General features: G+C 56.5%; 4 protein-coding genes across 8 annotated transcripts in view; 2 read left to right on the forward strand and 2 right to left on the reverse strand.

Moving 5' to 3' along the window:
* The window catches only part of ASCC1 (activating signal cointegrator 1 complex subunit 1), a 27432-nt gene extending 11107 nt beyond the window's left edge, over positions 1-16325 (forward strand). For all 4 annotated transcript variants that reach the window (XM_025151713.3, XM_421588.8, XM_025151714.3 and 1 more), the window contains exons 6-10: positions 428-564; positions 2523-2642; positions 5714-5841; positions 7129-7208; positions 15973-16325. In XM_025151713.3, coding sequence (XP_025007481.1) covers positions 428-564; positions 2523-2642; positions 5714-5841; positions 7129-7208; positions 15973-16089 — 582 coding nt within the window. In that variant the 3' untranslated portion in view covers positions 16090-16325. The remainder of the gene's footprint in view (positions 1-427; positions 565-2522; positions 2643-5713; positions 5842-7128; positions 7209-15972) is intronic.
* Positions 16326-16737: 412 nt separating this feature from the next.
* Positions 16738-20303, forward strand: SPOCK2 (SPARC/osteonectin, cwcv and kazal like domains proteoglycan 2). 2 transcript variants are annotated; one of them, XM_015288241.4, is made up of 11 exons: positions 16738-17021; positions 17124-17132; positions 17573-17618; positions 17749-17863; positions 17943-18030; positions 18095-18188; positions 18430-18540; positions 18619-18825; positions 19313-19375; positions 19497-19637; positions 19716-20303. In XM_015288241.4, the coding sequence occupies exons 1-11, from the start codon at positions 16824-16826 to the stop codon at positions 19859-19861; spliced, it is 1218 nt and encodes a 405-aa protein (XP_015143727.2). In that variant the 5' UTR covers positions 16738-16823; the 3' UTR covers positions 19862-20303. The 2 variants fall into 2 exon arrangements, with proteins under 2 accessions (XP_015143727.2, XP_015143728.2); XM_015288242.4 differs by lacking the exon at positions 17124-17132.
* Positions 20304-20422: 119 nt separating this feature from the next.
* On the reverse strand, positions 20423-24360 carry TYSND1 (trypsin domain containing 1). The gene is made up of 4 exons (XM_001232632.7): positions 22013-24360; positions 21084-21214; positions 20749-20928; positions 20423-20672 (listed from the first exon to the last, which is right to left on the reverse strand). Exons 1-4 carry the CDS (start codon positions 22975-22977, stop codon positions 20467-20469), a joined length of 1482 nt encoding a protein of 493 aa, XP_001232633.3. The 5' UTR covers positions 22978-24360; the 3' UTR covers positions 20423-20466.
* Positions 23533-27685, reverse strand: SAR1A (secretion associated Ras related GTPase 1A). Its single transcript, XM_421589.8, has 7 exons — positions 27611-27685; positions 27414-27488; positions 26885-27004; positions 26394-26459; positions 25265-25368; positions 24853-24984; positions 23533-24414 (listed from the first exon to the last, which is right to left on the reverse strand). The coding sequence occupies exons 2-7, from the start codon at positions 27469-27471 to the stop codon at positions 24298-24300; spliced, it is 597 nt and encodes a 198-aa protein (XP_421589.2). The 5' UTR covers positions 27472-27488; positions 27611-27685; the 3' UTR covers positions 23533-24297.
* Between the last annotated feature and the right edge of the window lie 79 nt (positions 27686-27764).

A 27764-nucleotide genomic window follows, 5' to 3' on the forward strand; every position in this document is an offset into this window, starting at 1 on the left:
TTTAGACAGGATTTAGAGGCTATTTAGAGCTTGCCACTGCAGCTGGCTCCAGCTTTATTGCACAGAGAGCATGCTTCGCTCAAGTTCCAGCTCTGCACTGGCTTGTGTCGAGTCCATGGCTGGTGACAGCCGTGGAGGTCTCTCTGAGCTGGAGCCTGCCCTAAAGAGCCCTGGTCTGCCTTTGGACCTCACTGCAAAGGCAGGTGGTGTGCAGGCGTGTGGTGCTGGGCTCTGCCTCACTCCAAAGTTTGTGCAATTCCCTCTTGTTCCAACTTTGAGACTCTAGCAACTTGCCTAGTGATGCAGAGATGAGGGGTTTGATGATGGTGGCTTGCTGCTTGTTCCCTGTTATGTGGATCCCTCTGATAGAGGTGTGTGTGTGTGTGTACGTGCCTGAGATGAGATGCTGTGTTTGATTGACTTGTAGGATCACGGGGTCAGCAGCAGCCTGTTCCAGAACCCTGCAAAGCTCCACCTGACTCTGGGGACGCTGGTGCTGCTGAACGAACAGGAGATCCAGAGAGCGTGTGACCTCCTGCAGCAGTGCAAAGAGGACTTTGTGGAGTAAGTGTTGCAAAGGGATGTCAGCTTCAAGGGCACATGTGGGGGAAAATAAGCAAGCTGTCTTTGGTGAGGCACGGTGAGGAGAGCAGCCTGACGGTGTATCTAAACTCCAGAAATTTAGGAGGCTGAATGTTTTGAGTAGGAGCAGCAGAAATCACCAAGAAATCACAAACAAAGGGTGCAGCAGTACTCTCAGCTCAGTCCCTCAGTGTTCCCTGCTGACCTGCTCCAGACAGTTTTCGCATCAGTCCCATTATTTCTGTGAGCAATTCCTTGCTGCTGTCCCCTGCCTGCTGCAGGGGGGAGGAGTGAGCTCCAGCACCTTCCCTTGTTGCCTACAGTGGGCTCCAGCACACTGCTCCCTCCTGCCTCAGAGCAGATGCTGAAGTGTCCTTGACATGCATTTCTGGGTGCAGGGAGTATGCAGAGAAGGCAGCATGAGCCATGTGAGTCATCACTCTGAACCGTCCAGCACTGCTTCAGGACCTGGGCTTTCTCACCGCCTGTTAACACGGAACTGCAGATATTACGGCTGGAACTGTAAATGTGCTTGGATGACACTGTAATTAGCTTATCTCTGTGCAGCTTAGAAATTGGAGATGGCCTGAGGGGCTGCCGTACGCATTTATTTATCTATTTTTGCAATGCCTTTGCACAGAGGGCATGGATTCCTTATTTGTATTTCTTTATTTCCTACCTTGGTGCGTGAAGAATTAGCCGTGCTGTGCTAGCTGACGCCTGTGGGAATCAATGCATGGCCAAAATTCTTACCTCCTCTAAAAGGAAGGCTCCCTTTTTTTCAGCTGCTGACCAGAAATGCAGGCACATTTGCAGTGGAAGGGGCTGCTCCTAGTAGTTGAAGAGTGCTGCCCTCCTTGGGAGTGAGTTGAACTGAGACAGAGAAAATCTCAACTCTCCGCTTCCTTTGGAGGAAGAGTCAATGCTTGAATGTCTTGACAGGTTATTTCTCCTGCCACAGCCAAATAAACAGACATTTAAAATCAATTCAGGCTCCCTTCCACCCATATGAACCTTTGTTAGCATTCATTTACTTTTACTAAATGCAGGCGATGCTGTCTGAAAGTCAGTGTGCCCTTTTTGTGTAGTTTTTGGGTACATGGCCTCAAGTGTTTGTAGTCTTGTGCTGTTTTCCTCCCAGTAATCATACTGGGAGAGGAAATCATGCTCCCCTGTTCCACCTGGGAAGTGTTACTGGAAACCTCTTGAGCAGGCTGCGCAAAAGGAAGCAAGGTTAGAGCAAAGTCACACTCCCTCTTAACTCGTAGTCATTACGTCTGCCTGCCCTGCATTGCCCACAAGACCTCGGTACTGAATGAAGCAGAGACACTTGTTCCTGGGAGCTCTTGCTGCAGCACGTGGCTCCTGTGATGTGCTCCTAGAGAGCAAGGAGATGTTGTGTTGGGAGCAGATAGGCTTCACAGTGTGCTGCTAGGTGTGGGAGTGCATATTATATCCTGCATGCATTTTAGGTTTCATGTTTCTGCCAGAGTAGCTGGTGACGGTTTTTAAAGCAGTTCTGTTTACCTCCAGCATTTGTAAGTGGATGTTGAAATGTACTTAAAACTGCATTCTGCATCGAGTGCTTTTGCCAGTGAAAATCAATGAACTGGAGGCTTTGTGTCACGATCGCTCTCTTTGTGGGGAAGGCAGCAGCTCCTCTGGAACGAGGAGTTACACCGTTTGACTGCTGATAGCTTTTGCAAGAAGTAAATAGAGATTTCTGCTTGGAGATGGCCTGCGATTACTGACAAGTTGACTTACCATGTCTGAAACGGTGAAGGTATGAATTTAAATTTAAATGTTTTTATGGTATTTTTTGAGATGATGAGACAATAGCAGCTGTAGCTTTTTGAGCTTTAGAAATCAGGCAGGAGGAATGCTACGTGTTGCATTTCTAAAGCAAGTGTGACGTTTTGCTTTTTTTTCTTCCATTTTAGCCAAATTACGGGAGGCAAACCCCTGAGTGTGGAGGTGGCCGGGGTGGAGTACATGAACGATGACCCTGCCATGATGGATGTCCTTTACGCCAAAGTCCACATGAAGGATGGCTCAGACAAGTGAGTTCCTCGTGCCCCTTTCCTTCAGCCCCCAGCGTGTGGGCAGCACCGAGTGGCAGCAGGATAACCGTCGGCTGTCCAAAGTCTGCAGGTGCTGCTCGCGGTCCTTGGGCCAGCAGTCAGGAAGATTAAGTCAGTCCCTCTTCCTAAACCAGCTAAAGCAGTGATGTGTTTGTTCTTTGAATCAGTCAGTGGTGGTGCAGTGAAGGATGTCATTTGTTTCTGTAGCAGTCTGTCAGAGTGAGTAATGGCGTCATGGCTCAGGCAGTGACGAGGTAGGCAAGGAGGTGCTCCCCAGGTGACTTAAAACACAGGACAACTTGGCCCCTGCTGCCTGGTTTCCAACGAACGGACCAGGTGAATCCTGATTTATTTATCAGGACAGCCTGATTTATTCTGCAGCATTTCATTATTCTTAAAAGCTAGTTACACCAAGAAGTCCTTAGAACTTGTGCAACTTGGTCACAGAGTTGTTTTTTGTGTCTTTGAGTATCCTGAAACACACACTGGGTGTGAAACACCTGTCATCTGACCTCTGGTGTGAAATGTTGAAGCCAGGTTGGTGTGTTTGTGCTGTTCACTGCTCTGACGTGGCCTCAGCTCTGCCCTGTCCAGGATGCAGTGGTGGCTGGACAGCCTTCCTCCATCTCGTTTTTGACAAGTGCATCACCAACAGCAGCATAATCTCTTAAGTGCTTTCTCAAAGACTGGGGAAATGCAGGAGCCATCATCTTCCTGAACTGCTCATGTGAGATGGGTGGGAAGGAGGCAGGGGTGCAGCCAGAAGAGCTTTAGCCTTCTCTTTTTGAGTGTTAGCCTTCCTTTTTTAGCTTAATATTTTTCCAGCGGTGTTGCCCTTGCTGTCTGATCCCCTTGCAGAAGGACAACAGGAGCTGGCAGGGCGTGAATAGCGCAGCTGGAGGAGAGAGGTGCCAGCAGGAACCTGTTCAAGGAGGAGGGGATGAGTTCTAGCATCTCCTTTCCCCAAGGGCCCCATGCTTAATGCCCTGGGGAAAAACACACTTTGGTTGCTCTGTTGAAGTAAGAGATCGGATGTGAGATAAGAAAATGGGTGGGGAAATGAAAGTGTAACAATTGCTGAGAGGTGGTAGGAACCCAAACCTTCTTTTCCCGTTCTTAACTCTTCCACTTTGAAGTCTGTCCTACCCTGACGGAGGTGAGATAAAGCAGAGGGGGAGGGCAGAGGACTAGGGCAATCTATATCAACCGAGGGGAGGAAATGAGGGAGAAGCACTCAGAAAGATGAGGCAGAGGCAGATGCCGGATGACCCAAGTGCCCTTCAGTTGGTGTAGAAATCACTATGCATCAGCTCACTGAGCTGAGCTATGGACCCCTTTTCTTCTGAGTCACCGGATCACCCCTTAGGTGTGGTGCTTGCGAGTCTGCTTGCACTTCTGTGTATGTCTGTGACCAGAGAGGAATGCTGTAGAACCTAAGTGGGGCGTAATATGGGGCAGGAGTGTCTGCCCTTGTCTGGGGACTGCTTGGATTGCTGGGGTCTGACCCTGCAACCTGCCTCAGGTGCCAGCCCTGCCTGTTCTGCTGAGGAGCCTCTCAGCCATTGTGCTGGAACAAAATGCCAGTGGGCTGGCAGAGCTGCCCGTGGCTGGGGAGAGAAATGAGACCTTCCAATCTGCCTGCCATTGCAACTGGAGACATGTTTTCCAAGAAAGGGGCTCTCTGCTGAGGTGGTGCCTCTTCTGTTCTTCACGGAGGTCCCTACCTGAGGTTTTGGCCTAACCCAGACCTTGTGCTTTGCATGGCAACTGGAGGCTGCCAGGCTTCTGTTCTGCGGCACTGTTTGTTGCTTTGGCTTAGGAATAAGCTCAGAGAGGGACACGTGATTGTAACATTTTCTCCTCAGCCAGGCAGGTCCTGCCCTCACCTGTGAATTGATTCATCTCTCCCAGCGGAATGAATTGGCACTTGTCTCTCTTGCCTGCTAAAACCTGCCGCTTTTTGCTCAGGGACATGAGCAAAGTAGGTTGGGAGCAGTTTCTCAGCTGCAAGGCCAATGCTGGAGGAGCACAGCAGCCACGTGCTGTGCCGTGCTGGCTCAGGCTGCTGCAGCCCATGTGAGAGGTGTGTGCCTTCCTGCCTCCTGCAAGACGTCCTGCTGGCTCTGCGTGGCTCCTGCGTGGCTGGGGGTGGAGTTCCTTCCTGATCTTTGGATGATCTTGATCAGCTTAAGCCATAAAGCAGGAGATTTGATTTACCCGACTTAGCTTGCATAACTGCAGACAGCATTAGGGGCTGGCAAGCCCTTCTGCACATAGAATGGCTCAGACAGAGAGAGATCATGCTCTGATGCCTCCCGCACGGCAAATAATTTCCATTATAATTCATTCTAATTTGTTTTATTTCCTTGATTAACTTTATAATGCAATAAAGCCCCATTTTCACTCGAGCTATTCTCTGTTAATTTGTTTTAGTATTGTCCGTAATGATATTCATTTAATCTTTGTCATTGCTAATTTTAAAAATCACTGATGTAAAGCCAGAAAATAGCACAAAACCCTGGCAGTCGGAAGTTGGAGAGCCTAGAAATCGCCGCGTGGCTGCAGGCAGCCCACTGGGGGCAAGGCACAAGCAGGCAGTGTCGGAGCTGGCAGCCGGAGCGTAGCCACCTCAAGCCCTGGGGGCTGCCAGGCCTCTCCCAGCTGCAGCCTGCTGCTCTGCAGAGCTGTGGGCCCTGCGTCAGGCGGGTCCCGTGGGGGCCAAAGTGCCTGAACACCCGGGGGACCGTAGGTTTGGGCATTGGCAGCAAGCTCTTTGCTACGCTAAATCCGCGCTGCTTTGTGGACTGTGTGCAGCAGAAGCCTCGTGAATGGAGGAAGGATGGAGGAAGCCTTGTGAAACAGCCAGAACTTTTTGCAGGGTGACTGAATTCTGATGGCTTTGTTAGCTTCCCCTGCTCTCTTTTCCCGAGTGGATGCAGAGACCTCATTTCACACGTGCTGCCCTTCCTGGCAGAAAAGTGAAACACTGACATTACAGGAATTTCTCGTCGGCTTACTTTGCTCCGTTCTTTCTGCTTTTGCCTTCCCAGGCTGCAAGTGATTGCTGATCAGCTGGTGGAGAAGTTCGTGGCCTCTGGTCTGATGCTTAGGGAATGGGATAGGGTGAAACTGCACGCTACTGTCATGAACACGCTCTTCAGGAAAGACCCAAGTGGTGGTGAGTATTTCTGTTCTTTACTGGTAAATGTATAGAATCGTTAGAGTCAGAAGGGACCCTGAAAGGCCCAACTGCCCTGCAGTGAATAGGACCACCCACAGATCCATCAGAAGCTCCGAGCCCCATCCAGCCTGACCTTGGGTGTCTGTAGGAACACCACCTCTCTGGGCAGCCGTGCCAGCGCCTCACCACCCTTATCACAAAACACTTTTTCTTTATATCCAATCTAAATCCTCCCCTCTTTCAGTTAGAAACCATTTCCTCATGTCTATTTAACACAGTACCACTGAACGGGAGGTGTTTTGGTCAGTAACTGTTGACGTATACACTTTTTGTGTTGGGTTGTGGTTTTTTTTAAATTATTTTTGTGCATATTTTAATCTTAAAAGTGCCTTGAAGATTGTATGGGGGATGTTGCTAAATAAAACCCAAGAAAAACTGAAAAAGCAGCCAGCAGAGCTGGAGGAGGCAGACGTGCTTTGAGTACTTCCTAGGTCCTTTCTAAGGTTCCTCCTCAATTTCAGACCCATTCTTGGCCAGCAGCACTCACAAGAATTTGGACCAGCCTTTGAGTTGCTGCAAGGGCATGAAGCCCTCTGGGGGGTCGGAGGGGGCACGCTGGCAGTTGCATCCAGTCTGTGTGCTGAACTACCCTATAAGGCATGTGAGGCATTTGGAGACAATGAGGAGAGCTTTACCCAGGCAGCCATAGAAATCACTTTATATTCGATACGGGATCCGAATAGCATTGTTGGTTGTGAGTGGGACCTCATAGTTAATGCTGGAGATGTAGAAGAAATATTGAATGTATTCAATGAGCGTGGCAAAGGTCCCTTGGAAAGAACAGATCGTGTACTTAGGGATTATATAAAACTCCAGACATCCTCTGGGGAGCTGGAGATGTTTGGCAGTCACTGTAGGCCTGGATCGCTGTTCTGCATGTCTCAGTGGGTGGCTGCTTCCCTGCCTCACATATGCACACGTAGATGCAGGGATGCTCCCTACAGCAGGCAGCACAGGTGCCCTCCAGAATCACCCCAACAACAGCTGTGTGCAGGGTCTTTCCTCCAGGTGTTGCAGGTGATCCTGGTGGAAGCACCGATCCCTGCATAGTCAGCACGGTTACCTTTAAGATCAAAGTGGCAGTGTTTTTGCATGAAGAGCTGTGCAAGGATTGTTTATTAGCTGGCAGCTGACTTTGGGGAGGGGAGGAGTGGGGGGGTGAAGTACAGCACACACAGTTCTCCCATCTGAAGCTCATTCTGGTGGTGGCTTTTCTCTTACCAGCTGAAGAGCGAAGCAGCACAGTGTCTGGTAAATCATCCTTCAAGGAGCGGGAGTCGTTTAATGGGCGAAACATCCTCAAGGTCAGTATGGAACAATTAGAGAAATGGAGCCAGCTGCTGGTATTAGATAGCCAGAAGAGGTTGAAGCACCTCTTTAAAGCTGCTTTTGTCTTTGGCTTATGGGATCTCCCGGAGGGGGGGGATCTGTTTAGAAAATAAACAGTCTAGATCACTCCTAACTGGGAGCAGTACAGTATTTAACAGAAGCGTTCTCAAAGCTGGTGAGCTGAGATCAGGAGTACGTCACACGAATGCTAAGTGGGTGTTGGTGTTGTCGTTCACTTTGCTCGTGTTTTACCCTGCAGACTTAGGCTCGTGTTGGTTTGCAGCCCACCAGAAAGGCAGACTCTGTTGCTCTTGTTTCACTCACTCATGCTTGTTTTTATGCCGCTAAAACTGCCATTTCACATGCTCTTTTTGTTTGTTAAATCTCTGCTGTTGGTTTGCATGGATCTGCTCCAGCAAATCAGTGGGGTCAGAGTCAGCTTTGGTACTGATGGAGGGCAGGAAGCGAGATCCCCCAGGCTGCAGAGGCAGCAACGTTGGGCTGATGTGTGGTGCTCACACCCCGTGTGTCCAGGGAGAAAAGATGAGCCCAGAGAAGGAAAACAGCACTGGGTTGTAAGCCAATTTAAATCCTCATTGTGTGAGCTGATCTGTTGTGATAAGAGGGAGGCAGGAGAATGCATGAATACGTGCGTTCACATCATGAAATGATAGATGTTCTGACCACAAATAGGCAGCAAAGAGATATGAGTGAGGATGCAGGTCAGATGCGAGATGGACAGCTCGAAAGGACTGTGGGGCATTAGGGGACAGAAGAGGTCTGTTTTGTGTTTGCGGTTCTGCTGTGCAATGCATTAGGTGCTGGCTGCACGGGATGTGAAGACAGAAAGTGGAGCTGATTGATCTCCTCTGTGCAGAGGACAAACAAAGGGACAAAATTAGGTTAAGCTCTCGCCGGCTGTGTGAGCACGGTGTCATGACTCAGCACTGCCACGTGCGGAGCGCTTGCTGTGAGACCAAAGGGCTGTGTGGCGGAGCAGGCCAGTGATGGATGTGGCCCCTTTTCCAGCTCCCAGCACCTGAGTTGGCTCTGGAGAGGGCAGGTAATAGCCCCAAGTGCCCGGAGGCACTCAGCTTCAAGGGAGTGTCTGCTTTGCCCATCAGTCCTTTTTGCGTTTGCTGATCTTGTCCTCGGACTTCAGAGAGACATAGCGTTCAGCTGCCCTTCTTCTTTAATGCTCCTCATCCAAAAGCATGCACACTTTGGAAGGCATTACGCTGCTCCCTCAACTGTTTGCAGCACTCATGGGTTGCACTGTGGGGCTGTGGGTCTTGTGGTGCATGATGCTTAGAAATGCCCTGGCGCTACTTCGTATGCCATTATTTATTTGGCTGCTCTCTGAAATCAGAGCCAAGGTGCTTTTAAAACCCCTAATTGATTCTGTACTGATGTAGCCCAAAGAGCTGCTGGCTGTTTGGACTGTTGATAATTACTTCAAAGAGTGCCTTCCTGCAAGAAATATCATCCTTCTCCCCCACCTCCACTACATTTCCTAACCTACTCGCTTCGTATTTCCCTTTGGTCTCCCACCACGTGCCTGCAGCAGAGAGTCCATTGGCATTAATTAATTACATGAGTCATAAATAGCTGCAGGCTTCTTACCCGAGGAGCCCAGCCCCAGCTGGCCGCCGGTGTGCTCCAGCATGACCTTGCAGAACTGCACCACGTCCTCTTTTATATACATTATTTAACTGCTGCTCAGCAAGGTTGCCCTCTCGCAAAGCGGCTGCATTAGCTCCTGCAGCAGGACCTAAATGAAGGGCATTGGTGAGCATGGTGTCAAGGCATCACGCTGGGCCTCCTCCTTGCACAGCTGCGGCTGTGGCACTGCCAGGCACGGGCTTGGCTTAGCAGAGGGCAGGACATGCAGGTAATGGTGCACAGCAAGGTGAGGACGGCCCGGTTCCACCGCTCCCTGGGGCCACAGCTGATGCCTGTGTGCAGATGCACTGGCAGCAGTGTTTGCCGATAGGCTGCCTGCACTACCCCGGGCTCCAGCTGGTATTTTGCTTTCGGCAGAACTCATCAGAATTTTATTGAATAATCCTTTGTTCTCCCCATTCCGCAGAGTTAAACATACACTCCTGTTTGTGCTAATAAATGGTTATGCGGGCCGGTGCCTTCCCACACTGCTCAGAAAATAGATCCTGTAGGATGAGTTACGTTGAGGAGTTTAAATTACTTCTGTCTTGAAGAATATCTGTGCAAAAGGTTCCTTGGTTTGCCCGGTGCAGAAAGCCCAGGGGAAGCGTGTGAGTGATTTGTGCCTCCCATGAAGGCGCGAGACGCTTTGGCTTTGTACTTGTCTAGCTGAGTCCCAAGGAACAGGGCTGCTTTATGAAGCACTTCGTGCAGAGCGGTACGTATTGCTTCCAGGGCGGTGGTGCGCCAGCTCCTTGCACGTCCAAGTCACGGACCACGATCCTGCTCCAGCATCTCCCATGCGAGCACAGTCAGGCTGGGCACAGCAGGGAGATGCCAGCTTGGCAGCCCCTTTGTGCTGCCTCCTCCTCCCCTGCCCTGCAGGGTGGCTGTGTGCCCGGCGTCGCAGCTGGCGCAGCGCTGGCACTGAAACGGCCGGGGCAGCTGCACGCATCTCCGGAGCCAGGGCTTTGGCTGCCTTCAGGCTTTTATTTATTATTTACTTGGTCGTTTATTTATTTCCCTTGGTGAAAATGCTAAGGCTGTGGTGAATAGATGGAAATGCAAAGGAACGTGGAGGTACAGCCAAAACGTTCCAGGATCCTTCTAAAAGGCTCGCAGTAGGAAGAAAGCCATCTGAACTCACACAGCGTTAGAACTGAAGGATTGTAAGTTGAGATTTGGGATGAAAAAGGGTGGCCTGTGCTGTGTTTGGACCAGAGGTAAGCACGTTTTGAGCAAGGAAAGGGGTAAACCCTGCCTTAACAGCTTATGAGATTATGGACTGAGAGAGCAGCTCTGCAGGTGCCGTGGAGCAAAGCTTGGGTGGGCACTGAGCTGAGGTGCCAAGCCCGGAGCTGGGTCCATCAGGATAGGGGCACGTGCTGCTGGGACAGACAAGGCATGACCCAATGGGGCTCCAGAATTTAAGGGCATTAAGTTACAGGGCCGTGTCCGCTGTCGCTTGGTGTTTTTTACTGAATGACAGACCGGTGCTGGTGGGTTGAACGCAGACCTGGTGGTGTTCTGCGTTGCTACTTCTGTCTTGCTGGGCAAGAATAGTGCAGCAGCTGTGGTATTGCAGCAGTTCAGTTTAAGACGTTTGATGCAGCACCACGTGAAAGCAAAATCTTGGCCTGGAAGCCCTCCCTGTACCCTGAAAATACCCTAAGCCCAGCAAGCTGTTAAGCAGAGCAACATCTGCCCCTGCACAGTCACTGCTGCCAGTTCCCCTCTGGGCTGAGGAGTGCTGCATGTGTTCTGCAGCCCCTGGCACCCAGACTGCGTCTCTGCAGCTCTCCTTCAGGAGTTAGAGGGGATGGACTCTTTTCCTGTCATAGTTTTTAAATCAAAAGACCCACGTTGGGCTGCCTAGTGTGCAGAAAGGATCTGCTGGTCCTCCGTGGTGTGATGAGAGTACATACCCAGCACAGCTCTGAGGACTGGAGCAAGTGTGTGCTCTGCAGAGGAGAGATCTCTGCCCTCAGTTCTGATTGTGCTGCTATTGAGGCAGAGATGGGCAGTCAATGTGTGCGTGATTCTGGGAGGAAAAGGAGATGTAGTTGGGTCACTGTGAAAACGCTTACCTACAAACGGTCTGTGTTTAGTGCAGGAAAAGAAATAAGAGCACGTTGATGAGTGAAGGTGGGCAGCTCATCGCAGAGGCGCCCTGGCCCTTCTGCTGGCTAATCCTCCCGGTCTGCCTGACTTAATGGGCTGGCTGTGTGGCCAGGCTCCTCCTCTCAGTGACTGTGGACTGATCTGGGAGGTCACACGGACGGGTCCTTGTCCCGCTGTTCCCAGGTGCCTTGCAAGCCTCCTGGCATCACTGCAGCAAAGCCAAAGCCCAGGTCCTACAGCACCTGCAGCAGCTGCTTTTAATGGAGAGTGCTGGGTGCCACAGGAGTGAGGCTGCGTCGGGGAGATGCAGGGATTGATCATTAATTCCTTAAACCAGTTGTACCACGAATCCCTCACGTTGGAAGTTAGCAGAGCCTTTAATGTGCTGGGGTGTTTTATTCTTGTCAGAAAGATGTGTGAGGATGCAGTAACCTCCAAATGTCCCACTTGTGTTTGTTTCTTAGTTTGCAGAATGCTTTTCACCATAGCAACTAGGGCCTGCTTTCCTCAAATGCATGAATTTTCATGGATTTGCAGCAAGGAGGGGAAACGACCCGAAACCCTGAGCTAAAGCAAAGGCTTTGCAGTGTGGCAGAAGCATTGCTGGGTTCTGCTCGCGCAGGAGGAGCCAGACAGTCTCTGCTGAACAAAGCCTGGATCTGGCCCCAGATAGCTCTACTGGGAAGAAGGCAAGCCTGCGTGTAGCCTCCCTCCCCGTTTCCCATGCAGATGGAACCCAGCAATGAGCTCCTCCTGCCTCAGGGATATAGAGGACAGTGGGGCCATGACCTCCCTTGGCCCTTTCTGAGCTTGTTGATTTACAGTCCCCATGTAAGATAGATGCAGAACACCCATGGAATGGCATTTGCTTACGTACCAAAAGCTCCGTGGCATTTACTCTGGCTCAGCAAAATAAAAATATAAATAAGAAACCACCCGTCACGCATGCCAAGAACACCCTGAATTCTGTGCATCGCTCACTCTGACGTGAGTGGTGCTTTTCCAGGTAGAATTGGTGTATGTGTGACTACTGTCCAAGGGGCAGCATGGGTGATATAAGCAGGAGGGCTTCTCCTTTGTCGCTGCTGACTCGTGTCCTGCGCTGGGCTCGCGCTAACCCCGGGTGCCGCTCACTTGTCTGTAATTTCAGGTCTTGTGTTGCTTTGCTGCAGAGCAAGAGAATATAAATGACTGGACGAGGCAGGCTGAATGCTAATGGTAAGGGAGTTAGTGCTCTGCTTCTAGCACGGACCTGCTGCGCTCCCCCAAGATAGGCTGCCAGGGCTTCTCTGAGCAGCTTGCCTCCCTCGTGAAGTCTGGATGCTTTCTTCTTCATGAGGGAGAAGAGGCTTGGAGTGCCCAAGCAGTGTAAAGAGCCACAGGAAGGGAGCCCTGACCGATGTCAGCAGGAGGTGGGAGCTCTGTGGAGAGGCATCGCTACGGATGGGTGCTGCCTACCTGCTTCTGGTGCTTGTCTTGTGTTGCTGCTGGCGAGCCTCCAAGCACAATTAAACCCCTGGCAGATAGTCATTGGCGTAGTGGTGTCCGCAGTGAATAACACAGCAATCAGATGTTTCTTTCTTGGCACCAAACTGTCTCAGAAAACATATTTTGAAAGTGAAAATAGAAGAGGGGAAAAAAATCCATTAATTGAACAAGCTTCCCAGATCTTGTCAGGTTGCCCGGTTGGGTTTCGTCCTCTGTGAGCCCACAGGGGATTTGGTTCAGTTTTGTCTGGAGGACTCAGAGAGCCACAGTGCTGCGTTTCTCGGGGTGAAGAGGGAGGAGCTCTGGGGCAGCTTCTGCAGGTGGAGGCTGTTGGGTTGGCCAGCAGAGCTTTTAGCTTTTAGCAGAAGTCAGCACGTCTGGTTTTGTGCACCCTGCAGGTCCCTGTTTTACCAGCAGTTTCCCAGCACTGGGTTGTGTCCGTGAGCGGGAAGCAGCCATGACAGAGGAGGAGCTCCGGCGGACAGAGGGTTTGCTGGAGTCTGGTGTGACTCCACCTGGTCTTTCACATTTCTAAGCCGGACAAGGAGAGCAGGGCATCTGGCTTTTCCTGCCAGTGGGCCCCAGGCAGACGACAGCACACACATGGCTTGCCTGCAAGTCTCATTCACCACGGGCAGTTTTGTACTGCTAAGCCACTGTGCCCCTGCCTTGGGGCACTGCTTCCCAGCCTGGAGCTCCAGCGAAGCCAGCTCCTCCTTGCAGAGCAGGTGCGTGTGTGCACCGCTGTGTCTTCCTGCAGTAATGCTGCTCTTCGCTGGGAGCTTTTAATTGCAAGGCACTGTGGTGAATTTTTGCTCCCTCGGCGTTTCTGAGCTCTCAACAGGGCAGCATGGGCTTGTTGTCAGTTCAGGATGGGTCATTTTTGGCTGGCTGCTGGAGACAACGTAAGGCTTTACAGCGATCAATAACCCTGATGGCAGCGCAGAACCCAGGCCAGGCAGTGTGAGCACAAGCCAGAGACTACATGGAGGAAGTTTTAAGCACCTTGGCCTCCCTCCCATCACCTGGGCTCCTTCTGTCCTCCCGCTGCCTTCTCCAGCAGGCCCATTAATACTTCTCACTCTTGTTGAGCCCATGACAGGTGACGTGAAGGCACAAGCTTGCATTGGCAGCTCCGCTCTCCGTCAGCGAAGCAGAAGTGTGCTGCAGCCGTCCCAGCGCGGGGCAGTGCCATGATTTATTGCTGCTGTTTCTGGGTTTGCACACAAAGGTGCTGCTGCGCTCTGGGAGGGCTGCTTGACAAATGCCCAGATGCACACTTCATCCAGGAATCCTCTTTTGCATTTGTTTCTCCAGTGCTTTGGTCATAACTGCTTCACAAGCTGGGGTAAAGGGAGAAAACATGCAGAAATAGCCCTCCTGGTTTTGATGTGCCGCTCTGATTTTGTTAAGGAGTTGCTGTGGTTGGGGGCTGATGGGAGGAGCGTGTTTGGCTGATGACTGCAATTGCAGTTCGGTGTGCGAGTACTTCCCTGCTGTGCAGGCTCAGCACATCTCCAGTGCCTTCACGCTGAGGTGCAGGGCTCGAGGTTAACTGTTAGCAGCGTGCTCTCCTTGTTGAGGTCTAATTCGATCTGGGAAGGCAGAGGGTACTTAGTTGAGTGATGCTATTCCCTTGAGGAGCGTTAGGAGCTGGCGCGGTGTGTGTGGGGTCAGCTCTGCAAATTGAGCTTTCCCTCCGCCGGGCTTGTTTTCATTTATAGTATTAAGAAATCCACCATCCCACCCCCACGCCCCTTATTTATTCCTCAGGCAGTGAGGATGTAAATCCGTTGGCGTGTTTGGATTTAGGGCATTGCCTGGTTGCTGCTGAGCCTGGCGTCCTGCTCCAGCCAGATGCCACAGCTCGCGGCAGCCCTGCGAGTGCCCGGCATCTGCTCCCTATGCATCCACACCTCCTCCTCTCTGTGGCCCTCTGGGAAGGGGAACTGCACCCATCCCCAGGGCTCTCCTTTTCCAGAAGAAAAGGAAAAACGCGAAGCGCTCTTCCATGTCACTGGCCTCCTTGCAAGCAGAGCGTTTCTGTGGTGGGAGATATAAATATCTTTCTCGGCTCTGCTTGGCTTCTCCCCAGGATAAATAGATGTGGAAGCAGAAAGTGGAGGCTGAGCCCTCTGAAGCCTCTCCCAGCCCCTGGGATGACCGTGGGATGTCTGCATGTCGCAGAGCCCACAGAGGAGGTGCTCCAGGGCCTCTTTCTCGATTGCCTGCAGTGGATCTGGGCTGTGTGGTGCTGTGACTCTGATACTCAATGCATGGTATCCTGTTGCCTACGAGTGCAGAGGAGGATCGGTGAGGAGCTGGCTTGAAAGGAGAGCAGGAAAAAAATCGGGCTGTGGCTGTCCTTTAAATCTTGTAGTGCATTTGCTCTCAGAAAGTACAGCTGCATTACCAAAAATCAATAGTCCTAGCAGTGTTCTCCCTGGGAAACACATGTGCTCAGACACGCAGGAGGTGGTAGCGCTTAGAAAAGGCCATGGGAATACCAAGTGCTTCGGTACAAAGGCTTTGCTTCACTTCTAGCAGCGTGCAGATGGAGGAGCCTTGCCCCAGCTGCTGCCTTCTGGGGCTCTCCCATGGCCTCCCCCAGCTGGCGGGGGCTGCCTCGATGGCTGCTTGGGAGGACACCATCCCTCATTGCTCTGCCCCAACAAGAAGAAAAGGAGACCAACCTCTTCCCCAGCATCTCTTATTCATGAGGCATTTAATCCTAAGCCCTACCCAGGCTTTTGGGAACTTAATTAATCTTTAATTGCACCAAATGGAGTTTGTGTGGCAGCAGTCATTTCTCTTCCCATCCTCCGCACCCCTTGGAGAACCCCCCCCGCCCCCCACGGGACAGCCTTGTTCCAGTGGGGCTCTGGGGGAGCGATGGGTAAGGGAGAGCCGTGGGGTGCTTCTTCTAAGCCAGCTGTTGGGGTTTTGACCATGAGGTGTAGGGAGGAGATGATGGAGGAACTGGCTCTGCGGAACAGTGCTTTTAATTCACGTGTGCATTTTCTGCATCCTCATGGACGTGCAGGAGCAGCACGTTGCTCTCAAAGGCACTGCCTTCCCAGCAGTGTTGCCGAGCTTCCCTGTGAGAACCTGATGTCATCTTTTGGCTGGCTTCGGGGATGGGATGAATGGGCTGAGGGGCGCCTCCGGCTCCGGCACAGCTCACACGTGTGAGCGCGCTGCCAGGCCCTTGCCAAACAAAGGAAGGACTGTTGAGCGGAGCAGGGTCAGTGCTGGGATGGTGCCTGCTGCTCCTGGTTAGGACTGAGCCGTGACCATAAGCCCCACGGCCCGGGCCAGGAGCAAACACCTTATCCTTAGCTCGTGTGCTGTAGCTGTGCTGGCATGGGGGGAGCGGGCTTAGCACGCGGCACACGGCCCTACAACAGGAGCAGCTGCACACCGAGCTGCTGTTGTGGTTCCTGAATGGCTTTTTCTCCTCTCACGCAGCTCTTCGAGAACTTCTCCTTCGGTGAGGTGCAGCTGGACGCGGTGCTGCTCTCCCAGCGCTACTCCTCGGATGCCTCCGGGTACTACGGCACAGCGGGTCGGCTGCTGCTGCACTGACCGAGGGCTGGTGGCAGGGCCCCTGTGGGCTCTTTGCCACACGACTGATGGAGAACAGCGGCTACGCGCGGCTCAGGGGGACCTTCTGCCTTGTAGCACAGCCATGCTGCCGGGGGGAGCCTGGGGCTTAGCGGGGCTGTGGGATCCCCCCACACCACTGGGCTGCAGTGAGGGCTCATCAGCAGCGTGCCTGCTCGGTGTCGGCCTGCAAATAAAGGCGTTCCGTTCACAGGCAAGCGTTTGTCTCTCGTTGTACTGATGGCTCCCGGTGGTTAAGCTCGCAGCACAGGCAGGGCTGCGCCTCCAGGCTGCTCAGGCTGCCCATCCGTGGCGCCGCGCACCTGCAGGGATGGGGCACCCACAGCTGTGGGCAGCGGTGCCAGCGCCTCACCGCCCTCTGAGCGACGAATTTCCTCCTGACGCCTAACCTCAATCTCAGATCTTTTAGTCTACAGCCGTTCCCCCTCGTGCTATCGCTCTGCCCACGCACGGAGTCGGTTCCCCGTCCCGCTTGCGAGCTCCCGGTGCGCGGATACGGGGCGCGGCGGGGCCGGCCCGAGGGGCGGCGGGGCTGCGGCAGGGGCGGGGCTGGGGCGGGAGCGCGGCTCCGCCCCCGATGCTGAGCCCCCGGCCCCGCCCCCCGGCCGCACTCGCCGCCGGCGCCTCCCCGCGGTGCGGAGCGGTGCGGTGCGGTGCGCTCGGCTCGGCTCGGCCCCCGCCGGCGCTGCGGCAGGATGCGGGGCTGCGGCGGGCACCGCGCCCTGCTGCCGGCCCTGCTGCCCGCCCTGCTGCCCGCGCTGCTGCTGCCCGGCGCCGCCGCCGCCACCGGCTCCGGCCCCGCGCCCGGCGGCAATTTCCTGGAGGACGAGCAGTGGCTGTCCTCCATCGCGCAGTACGGCGGCCGCATCCGGCACTGGAACCGCTTCCGAGACGTGAGTGCGGGGCGCGGGTGGGGGCGGGCGCGGGGTGCTGCCCTCCGCCCGTCCTCACCGCCGTTCCGCTTTGTTCCGCCGCCGCCCCGCGCCGCGCCGCAGGAGGTGGAGGTGAGCGGGGCGGTGCGCGGGGCCGTGCCGGGCAGCGCTCTGCGCCACGCGCGGGTGTCCGTGTGCGGCGCGTGGCGGTGTGCGGCGCGCGTGTCCGCGGGTGAGCGTGTGCGTGGTGCACGGCCGCGTGCCGCGAGCGCGTGCGGAGTGCACGGGGGTGCGTCGCGTGTGCGTGGCGCGGTGCCCTCGGGCGCGTGCGGCGAGCAGGTGTATGTGCGGTGCCTCTGCGTGCGCGCGTGTGCGGCGCGCGATGCCCGGCCGTGTGCGGTGCGCGAGTGTGCTCTGCACCTATGCGTGCACGACGCCCGTATGTGCAGCGCCCAGCTGTGCGCGGTACCCGTGCACGTGCAGCGTCCGTGCGCGCGCGGTGCCCGCCTGTGTGCGGCGCACCCCGCGTGCGGCGTCTGCGTGCACTGCACCACCCTGCGCTGTGCCCGCAGGACGACTACATCCGGAGCTGGGAGGACGGGCAGCCCCCGGATGAAGGTACGGGGCGGGGGGGGTTGGTGCCGGCTGGAGGGGGGAGCGCGGCCCCGGCCCGGCCCCCGGCAGCCGCAGCCGTGCGCAGCTGCATTCCCTGGGGGCTCCTAAGCGACCCCCCTGCCGTGCTCTCCAGGAGAGGACAGCACCAAGGACCCGTGCCAGAAGGTGAAGTGCAGCCGGCACAAGGTGTGCGTGCCGCAGGGCCCGCAGCGCGCCGTCTGCGTCAGCCGCAAGAAGCTGGAGCACAGGTAGGGGCAGGGGGGGGAGCGGGGGGAGGCAGGGAGGTACGCATTTGGAGTCGGGGCTCAGCGTGGCTCTCCCCGCCAGGATCAAACAGCACGGGGGCTGCAGGCCGTGCCACGCCGCCCGCCCAGCGCCCGTCTGTGGCTCCGACGGACACACGTACAGCTCTGCGGTAAGCGCGGGGATGGGGGGGTTGTGGCGCTGCAGCCCCCCGTGACGCCACGCTGTGCCCCCAGTGCAAGTTGGAGCAGCAGGCGTGCCTGGCCGGCAAGCAGCTGACGGCGCGCTGCGACGGGCACTGCCCCTGCCCCACCCCCGGCAGCACGCAGGGTGAGTGGGGGGGCACGCGTGCAATCTTAGGATTCACCCGTGCAATATGTGGGGGTGCCCCCACACGATGGGGTGCTGCGTGCACCCATGCAACGTGCAGGTGTTCCTGTGCAATTTGGGGATGCCCTCAGGTGGCGTGGGGGGACACACGTGCAATCTGGGGACACGCGTGCAATGGGGTGATGTGTCAGTGCAGTGGGGGGGGGTGTCCGCCACCCCACCGTGATCCCCCGCCCCGCAGAGCCATGCACTGGGCAGGACCTGGCCGACCTGGGGGAGCGGCTGCGCGACTGGTTCCAGCTGCTGCGTGAGAACGCAAAGCACAACGCCTCCGGAGGGACTCCCGGCACCGGTGCGACCCCAACCCCACATCCCCCTTGTCCCCGTGTCCCCTTGGGGCCGGATCCCACGGAGACGTTGTTCCCCGCAGCGCTGGCGGCCGGCTGCAAGGAGGCAGTAGGGTGGATGTTCGGGCGCTTGGACACCAGTGGGGACCGTGTCCTGGAGCAGCCCGAGCTGGCTGCCATCAACCTGGACAAGTACGAGGCGTGCATCCGCGCCTTCTTCAACTCCTGCGACACCTCCCGCGATGGGCGCGTCACTGCCGCCGAGTGGTGCCTCTGCTTCTGGAGAGAAAGTGCGTGGGGCTGGGGGGGTAGTGGGAGAGGGTGTGTGCCATGGGGTTTTGGGGTGTGACAGAGGGGTGGGATGTGGATAATAGTGTTTGGGAGATGCAGAACATAGGGAGGATGCATGCAATGCAGGGAGGATGGTGCGGGGGGGATGTACTGCACAGCATTGGGTGCAGAGCATAGGGTGCGTACAGTGCGGGGAGGATGCACACTATGGGTTGGGGGAATGCATGCCATGGGGTCATTGGATGTATTGCACAGGGAAATGCATGCACACCACGGACGGATGCACGTTGCAGGATTAAGGGATGCATACTACGGGGGATGTGTGCAATGTGTGGAGGATGTACACAATGGGGCTAGGGGGACGCAAGGCCAGGGGATGCACACCACGGGGGGATGGATGCAGTGTAGGCAGGTTGCATGCCACAGGGTTGTGGGGACGTACCTCACACCATGGGGCTGCCCCCTGAGCGTGTGTGGGTGCCGCAGAGCCACCGTGCCTGCGGGAGCTGGAGCGGCTGCAGATGCAGGAGGCAGCCAAGGTGCAGCCGGGTGAGTCGGGGTCCCGGGGAGTCCTGGCCCCTCCAATGCGGCGGGGCTGGGGTGCTCCATGCCAGGGGGGTCTGGGCACTGCACGTGTTCTGGGGTGTGTTGGGGGCCCGGCTTTCTGCAGGCATCTTTGTGCCCAGCTGTGACGAGGATGGCTACTACCGGCGGGCGCAGTGTGAGCCAGGCGGCGCGCAGTGTTGGTGCGTGGACCCCCAGCACGGCACCGAGCTGAGCGGCACCCGCTCCCATGGGCATCCCGACTGCGGTGAGCTGGGGGGGACCGTGGGGTGACACCCCCGAGTGGTTGGGGGGTCCCGTCACTGAGCAATCTCTGTGCCCACAGAGGACGCGGCGGGGTTCTCAGGAGACTTCGGCAGCGGCGTGGGCTGGGAGGATGAGGAGGAGAAGGAGCCTGAGGAGGCAGCCGAGGAGGCTGAGGAGGAGGAGGCCGAGGCGGGTGAAGGAGATGATGGCGGCTACATCTGGTAGAGAGGGGGGGGGCACGGCTGGGGGCAGCCCCTATCGCCCCGTTGCCCCCCGGCACAGAGCGCAGGGGCAGCCCCCGGCCCCAAGCGGGACAGGGCTGTGGGGCGCTCGCCCGGGCGGGCCCCACGGCGGGCGGGGGGCGAGCAGCGCGGGGCTGAGCTCGTGCCCCCCACCCCCCTGTCTGCGCTTTTTTTGTTTTTATTTTTAATTAATTTTATTTTTCTTGGGGGGGGCGGGAGGGGAGTAGAACCTAGCGTGCTGCTGCGTGGTCAGAAAGTGCACTAATAAATGAAAATTGGGAAAAAAATGGGAAAAAAGCAAAACAGAACCAACCCACCACCAACAACCCCCTCCCCCCCACCAGTCCCCCCCATACCCCCGACCCCCTGTCCGTGCTGTGCTTGCTGCTGCGGTGTTGTGAAATAAACGCCCGTGCTGTGTCGAACGCTCCATGCCCGTTCCTGGCCCCTCCACCCCCCTCCATAGGGCTCTGTCCCCAGATGCGCCCTGCTCGGAGGGCCACCACGTCCCGCCGACCCCAGCCACCACCAGGGACTCCAGGGCTCGGGTGAGGGCCTTTATGGAAGCACTCCAATTTTGGGAGGGGGTCACAGCTTGCTGGGGGGCCGCTGCTGCAGCCGCCACGCCGCCTGTGCTCCCTCGCTGGCGGCGTTGAGCGGGGCGAAGGCGGCAGGGTTCCCACTGCAGCGATAGCGGGCGAGGGGTGTGCGCAGCAGGGAGATGGGGATGCAGAAGTTGAGGTGTGGGTAGGTGGTCCCCGCCGTGTTGTCCCGCGCGTTGCTGGCCACGATGCCTGGAGGGGGGAGATGTCACCAAAGGGAGTAACGCAATGGGGACGCGTTGGGGATGCAGTGGGGACGGGGGCTCACCTAGCAGGCATCCATCATGGGCAGAGAGCAGGGGGCCGCCACTGGAGCCGGCGTGAACGGCGCAGGTGCTCTGCAGCATCACCGGGGGGGTTCCCACCACGGCCGACAGCACTCCCCCTGTCACTGAGGGGCCACATGCACGGCCCAGTGCCCCGAAGCCCAGCGCCAGCACCGCCTCCCCTGTGCCGCACCATTGGCGTTAGGACACTCCATCACATCCCCACGGCACCCCTACATAGGACCCCATTGTCCCCATAGGATGCCACTGTCCCGTCCCCACTCCCCCATGGAATCCCATTGTGTCCCATCCACCCCAGCCTGAAGCTGGTACTCACCGGGTTGGAAAGTGGTGGCAAGGTCAGGGGGCTGGAAGCTGGGCACGCTGTCCTGCAGCTCCAGCACTGCCACATCGAAGGGGGATGTCTCAGCTGTGGCGAACACCAGGCGGGCCTGCAGGATGGTGTCACTGCGGGTGCAAAATGGAGAACAAAATAAATGGCAAAAAGTGGGGTTAGGAGTGAGCCAAGCAATGCACACTGCAAACATTGCAAACCAGACTGAGCTGCACAGTCTGGTTTGCAAAAGTGCAAGTTGCACCCTGCGCTGCACCTTACACTGCTCCCAAACCTGGATGTGGCCAAAGGGAAGCAGCTCTGTTTGCTGCAGTGCTCCACCTCTGGCACATTTATTGCATGACCTATTTTGGGTTGCATCCTGATTGCATGACCTATTTCAGATCGCAAGGCCCATGCTGGGTTGCATGACCTTTGCTGGGTTGCACACCCATGTTGGGTTGTACAATCATTGCACAGCCCATGTAGGGTTGCACAACCGCGTTGTGTTGCACACCCATTGCATGACCCATGTAGGGTTGCACAACCATGTTGTGTTGCACACCCATTGCATGACCCATGTAGGGTTGCACAGCCATATTGGGTCGCATACCCATAACATGGCTTATGTTGGGCTGCATACTCATTGCGTGGCCTACAATGGGTTACACACCCATTGCATGACTCACGCTGGGATGCCCAACCATGTTGGGTTGCACACCCGTTGCATGGCCCATGTTGGGTTGCATACCCAATGCATGGTCCACATTGGGTTGCATGACCAATGTTTGGTTACACACCCACTGCAAGACCCATGTTGAGTTTCACCACCATTTTGGGTTGCATGCCCATCGCACGGCCCATGCGGGGATGCGCACCCATTGCACATCGCCCACCCCCAGACCCCCATCACCCCCCAGGGCCACACTCACCGCGTGGTGCTGTGCCGCAGCGTGACGCGCAGCGGGGCGCCCAGTTGCAGCACGTGCCGGCAGGTGAGCAGCAGCCGCGGTGCCACCAGCGTGCCCGACCCCCAGCTGCTCCCACTCTCCACCAGCGCGGCGCAGCGTAGCGTTGGGCTGCCGTGGGCCTCAGGCAGCGGCAGCGGCGGAGGCAGGCTGCTGAGCTCGGGCAGCACGCCGCGGGCACTCTGCAGGAGGGCGTGCAGGGAGCAGAGCAGTGCCAGCCCCAGCCCCTGGCCACCCTGGCAGCCGGCAGTGGCAGCAACGACGGCCACGAGGCGCGGTGGGGAGGACGTGGGCGCGAGGGCGAGGACGGGCCCACCCTGGGTGCCGGGCAGGCAGCGCGCATCGGTGAGCAGCAGGGCCCGCTGCGGCCCGGTGGCATTGCTCAGCACGCCAGTGCTCAGCGCGTTGAGGAAGAGCTCAGGGCAGAGCGCACCGAAGGGCGTCCCGCAGGCCAGCAGCGCCGCACCCTTGCGCAGCGTGGCTGCCGGGGCCCAGGGCGTCCAGGTACCGCCAGGTGTGTCCAGGCCGGGCACCCGCAGCCAGCAGAACCAGGGCAAGGCCTCGGTGCTCTCCTCGGCCGTGCTGAGTGTGCCGGGCAGCGCGCGGGCGAAGGCATCGCAGCGCAGCAGGGCCAGCGGGCACGCGACGTGCTGCTGCACGGCGTCAGGTGGCGGGGCAGCCAGCAGCACCGAGATGTGCAGGCCGGGCCGCAACGCCGAGGGCGGCAGGGCATCGCCATGGGGCCAGGCGGTGACGTCGGGCTGCAGGAAGGGCACCAAGACGGCAGCGGGGCACAGCACCAGGCCCGGGCTGCGGCACAGGATGGCCCCGCTGCAGCTGCTTGGCTCCACGTCCGGCTCCGAGGGGTCCGACACGCTGACCACGCAGCCGGGCAGCTCCCATGGCACAGCGGTGCCGTCCTCAGGCATCTGCGGGGCAGCGGCACGACGCAACGCACAGCAACGCAGCACGGAGCAACTCGATGCAGAGCGACGCGATGCACAGCGACACAACGCGCTGCAACTCAACGCAACGCAGAGCAACCGGAGGCAAAGCAAAGCGCGGGGACGCGCTGCCCCGCCGCCGCCATGGCCGCACAGCCCCGCACCGCCTTACTCGCACATTGGCCACCCGTAGCCCCGCGGCCCGGCCCCATTGGTGAGGGCGGAGCTGAGCGTGCCGACGTGGCGAGAGGCCGGGCGCGGGCGGGGCGCTGCACAACGGTAGGTGGGCGCCGCACGGGGTTGCGCCACGCAGAGCAGCAGGGAGCGCCCACGCCGCCTTTTCTGCTGGAAAATCAGCGCCTCCACCTGCGGGATCGAACGCAAAGTTAAAATCTCCCCCCCTCGTACAATCTTCAACTCCTGGAAGCGCAGGAAGTGGGACTGCTGACAAGCAGCATGGGCAGGAGGTGCCCGCAGCCAGCAGCACTCGTGCACCCCCACGCAGACAGTGGGTGAAGCACCTGCTGGGCACCGCCACCCTCAGAGCAGAAAGACATGTCTTTATTGAACGCAACGTGAGCTAGACAGCAAGGAAACTTTGACAAAAAACCCACCGAGTAGAAAAGAAACCGCTGCGGCCAACACTAACAGCCTTATGATATGCCAACGTCCAACGCTTCCATGCTGCAGCCGCTGCCAGCTGCCCCGCGCTCCCACAGCGGCGCTCCGAGGGCGGGCAGTGCTGCAGCCCTGTGCCCCACGTGCTGTCCCAGCCCCCCGCTGTGTGTCGGCGTGGTGCAGGGCGGGCAGCCCACGGAGCGCTGGAGCTGGCTGCTGCTCATCGAGGACTTCCATATCGTGATGCTTTGTTTGGTAATTTTGCAAAAAAGTCTAAATATGTTTTTAAAAAACCCTAAAGAGACTCTGGACTAAACAAGATGAACGTTAAAACTAAAAAGTTAGGAGGGACACCGTTTACATTAACACTTTCTTTAAAAAATAGAATTGCTTTCTCGTTGTTCTTGAAGTCAGCTGGCCACAGTGGTGAGACACGCTCCTTCCAGCGGCACGGAGCGGTGCCACGTCCTGATCCCGCCGGCCGTCGCTGCTGGAACCGCGGCACCGGAGGGATGGAGCCGCGCCGCATCCCCATGGCATAGAAAGGAGTTGTGTCACCACTGTGCAAGGACGGGCGCTGACCAGGTCCCACGGTCGCGCCGCTCTGGGGTTGGGAAGCCTTCTGTGTCCCGACAGGACAGTCCATAGGGAGCTGCGAGCAGGATCAGTCCGGGATCGCGCTCCGCATCAGTCAATGTACTGCGACAGCCAGCGGAAGCCCTCACCGTAGCCTTGCCTCTTCAGCACGCTGCACATGAACACCTCCATGGGGCGCGCGTTCAGGTCCTTCAGTGGCACATTTCCCTGGGGGGCCCAGAGACAAATCAGGAGCCCGCCCAGCCCAGGGCGATTCCCGAAGCCAGCGGCTGAGCGAGCACCCAGACTGCTATGCTACTGTTACCCAGCACTTCTGATCAACTCTAATCAGACTGATTTTAAACGCCGAGAATGGGGTGAGGCAGCAAGCTGAACAAAATTTGGAGTAATGAAACCAGAAGAGCCTGACAGCGTGTTAACCAGTCAAACTCCAGCATAACACCTTACTTCCTAAGTAGGAGTACTGTGCTTTGCACAACTCTGAATGTTCCAAAACTCGCCCGAGGGCATCGCTGTTATGAAAGGTTCAGCCTAGTCAAATGTTTAGGACAAATGCACAGGAACAAACCACTTGGCTCCCAGAGGGTACCTCCTCTGCAAGGAACACGTACTCCTTGCAGGTGCCCAGACCGCGTGCCTTCCTACCTTCCCCGTGGTCTGTCCGTAAAGCCCGAAGATCTCCCGCAGTTTCTCCTCACTGATGGCCTCGGGTCTGTCGATTTTGTTGCCCAAGATAAGGATTGGCACATTGGATATTGTTTCATCTGTCATTAGCGCCTGCGTGCAAGACATCTTTAAGTTACACAAAGGCAGAACAAACACCTGTCATGTGAGGAAAGCTTTGTTTCGGTAAGCTCTGTGACCCACAAGGGTTATTCCTTCCCAGAAAGGCTTTGCAGAATGCACGGGCCATTTCCAAAATTCCTTAAAGGGTGCTCAGGAGCCTACAGTCACCCCACAGCAAGGGCATCTAGGCTGCCTCAAGTCCCATCCCACCAAAAGGGAACATTATATTTAGCCAAAGGTGTCAGGGAAAGGAGAAAAAAGTGAAGTTTACATTAAGCTCAACTTTGGATTCCATGAGCCGGGAGTGATCTGCACAGTCCACCAGGAAGACGATCCCATTGATGGCGGGCAGGTAGTTCTTCCACACCCGGCGGGCTGGAAGGCAAGAGACCAACACCTCCCGTGAGTACAGCAGGGCTGCTGTGCTCAGAGCAGAGCCCCACTGCTCCCTGGGGTTTTTGGGGCAGGCTGGGACAGCCAGCCAGCCGTGCTGCTCACGCCCTCTCTGCTTTCACAAGCGATCAGATAATTGCTGTGCGAGAGACGCTTGTCAGCAGGCAGCCAACTCTTGTGCACAGCGAGTTTGTCTATGCAGTATTGACAAGTGCTGTTCCTGTTGCAGCAACGGCCCTGACTGCCAGCCTGCTTGTGGGTATTCAGAAAAATACACAGAAAAACTTTTCTTAGGACTTCTAGAAAGGAAATCTAAAGATAAAAATTCAGTGATTATTCAAAAGAATAAGCCTGTGATGTACAAGCCTTCTACAGCTAAAAATATTTCAGGCAGCAGAGCATGAGCTGGCAGCTCTTTTTTTTTTCCCCAAGCTGCCAGAATAAAGCACAAGCATTCAGCCACTGAAACAACCAGTTTCCTTGCGCCAGGCCATTTCCACTAATAGCTACATGTATGGGAACTGTTGACTCATGGCCTCAACCACTGATTGAGCACCTGGGGAAAGAACCGGTGAGCCCTGGGAGCACAGGTGAAGGCAATTCAGGTGTGTGACCGGAAGGGGTGGAGCCTGCCTGCTCCTCTCTTAGACCCCCATTTAAGGGCTGACTGCCACTGGGGAAGGATCTTTCTGGAGGTCCCTCCTTTGTGGAGTTTTCCCTTGCAAGCCCAGCTCTTCAGAGACAGTGAGTAGTCCTTTTTCCCTCCCTTATAATATCTTTCCATTGTGTTAGTTTCTCTGTCATTATACTTCTTGTGTCGCCTTTCCATTGTGTTGATCTTTCTGACTGTTACACTCCACAATCACTTTTAAGCTACAGGCAGTTAGGTATTGCTAATTCCCACCACTCTCCAGCATCTCTTTTTGGGAGATCTTTCCAAACTTTCCAGAGATGATTGGGGAACAGAACTGAAATCAGCAGACCCTCCTCAGTGAGCTGACACTCACCTTGCTCGTGGCCACCCAGATCAAAAGTGGTGAAGGTCATTCCAGCAATTGTCAGCTCCTCTGAGGCTGGAAAGCAAGAAGACAGGAAAAGAAAAAAATTATTATAGCTAGTGGTTCTTGGGGATGTGCACCAGCCTCGCACAGCCCTTGTGTAAGATATATGTTCCCTGACAAACTCAGCCACTGAAATTCTGTCATGATTTCTCAAATGGGAAAAAAAAACTTCCTCACCTCTTACCTAGAGGCGTGCTTATTAATCTGTGTTGTTTTTTTTTTATCCCTTATCACACAGCCAGGAGTTGGACTCCAATGATCCTTATTGGGTCCCTTCCAACATGGGATGTTCTATGAAGAACTCCCTCTCCCTCACCAGGAGCCGTGTGTGACATTCACCGACCCGCACCACTTCTTGGCCACTATATTTGAAAGTAAAACACCGATTCAGATGGGCCCCAGAGCAGAGCTGTCACCGGCGCACAGGGCAGACGTACTGGGATGCAGTGTGGGGACGTGCTGGCCCAGCCGGTCGTCCTTAAGCATGTGCAGCAGTGTGGTTTTGCCCGCATTATCCAGGCCCAGGAAGACGAGTTTTCCAGACTTCTTGTAGAGCCCTGGAGGCAAGCAGAGAGAAACACGTCCATGGGTCCCTCCCCAGAGCCGGCTGCCACCCGTGCATTCACACTGCTCCGAGAAAAAATGAAAGCCACGAATCTTGCTAACACAGTGCCTGCAACTCTGTGAGCTCACTGTACGGTAATGTGATGATCTGTCCTCCCAAAGAGAGGTTTAGTGTGAAGACGGGCTGGATGACAACAAGGCTGCTGACGACAAGGCCGGGCACGGAGTAACGCATCGCTTCCTCGAGGAGAGAGCGCGTTTGCCCCGGGCCGGCCGGCTTCCTGCGCCTCCAGCGGGGCCTAAACATCAACCCCTCCCCTCGCCCAGCACGACGAGTCGGGCATCTGCAAGGAGCCGGGAGGGCGGCCGAAGGGCCGCAGGGAACCGCGCCGGGGGCCTCACCCAGGAACTGCAGCACGCTGCTGAAGCCGTTGTAGATCCACTCGAAGATGAAAGACATCGCTGACGATCGAGCGCCTGCGGGGCACAGCGGCAGCCGGGATCAGTGATGCGGACAGGCCCGCCCGCCGCCCCCCGCTGCTCTAAGCCCTCCTCCCCCCCCAGGTCCTCCCCACGGCCTATTCCGGCCCGGCGCCCACCTCCGGCCGCGGCGACCCCGCTCCCGTTCCGCCGCCAGCTCCCCGCCGGAAGTGCGTCGCTCCTGCGCCACGCCCGCTTCCGGTCCGCCGCGCTGGCTCCCACGTCGGCCCTGCGGCGGTACGTCACGGCGCGCCGCCACCATGCCCCGAGCAG

The sequence above is a fragment of the Gallus gallus genome, chromosome 6 (assembly GCF_016699485.2).
Source record: "Gallus gallus isolate bGalGal1 chromosome 6, bGalGal1.mat.broiler.GRCg7b, whole genome shotgun sequence".
In the NCBI taxonomy this organism is placed as follows: Eukaryota; Metazoa; Chordata; class Aves; order Galliformes; family Phasianidae; genus Gallus; species Gallus gallus.

Coding starts and splice junctions, on each gene's coding strand:
- TYSND1 (XM_001232632.7), bottom strand. CDS start 22,977: ATGCCTGAGGACGGCACCGCTGTGCCATGGGAGCTGCCCGGCTGCGTG. Junction 21,215..22,012: donor CTGCGGCACAGCACCACGCG/GTGAGTGTGGCC, acceptor TTGCACCCGCAG/TGACACCATCCTGCAGGCCC. Junction 20,673..20,748: donor CCATGATGGATGCCTGCTAG/GTGAGCCCCCGT, acceptor TCCCCCCTCCAG/GCATCGTGGCCAGCAACGCG.
- SPOCK2 (XM_015288241.4), top strand. CDS start 16,824: ATGCGGGGCTGCGGCGGGCACCGCGCCCTGCTGCCGGCCCTGCTGCCC. Junction 17,619..17,748: donor CGGGCAGCCCCCGGATGAAG/GTACGGGGCGGG, acceptor CGTGCTCTCCAG/GAGAGGACAGCACCAAGGAC. Junction 19,638..19,715: donor CCATGGGCATCCCGACTGCG/GTGAGCTGGGGG, acceptor CTGTGCCCACAG/AGGACGCGGCGGGGTTCTCA.
- SAR1A (XM_421589.8), bottom strand. CDS start 27,471: ATGTCTTTCATCTTCGAGTGGATCTACAACGGCTTCAGCAGCGTGCTG. Junction 27,005..27,413: donor CAGCGTGCTGCAGTTCCTGG/GTGAGGCCCCCG, acceptor GCTTGCCTCCAG/GGCTCTACAAGAAGTCTGGA. Junction 24,985..25,264: donor AATCCAAAGTTGAGCTTAAT/GTAAACTTCACT, acceptor TCTTGCACGCAG/GCGCTAATGACAGATGAAAC.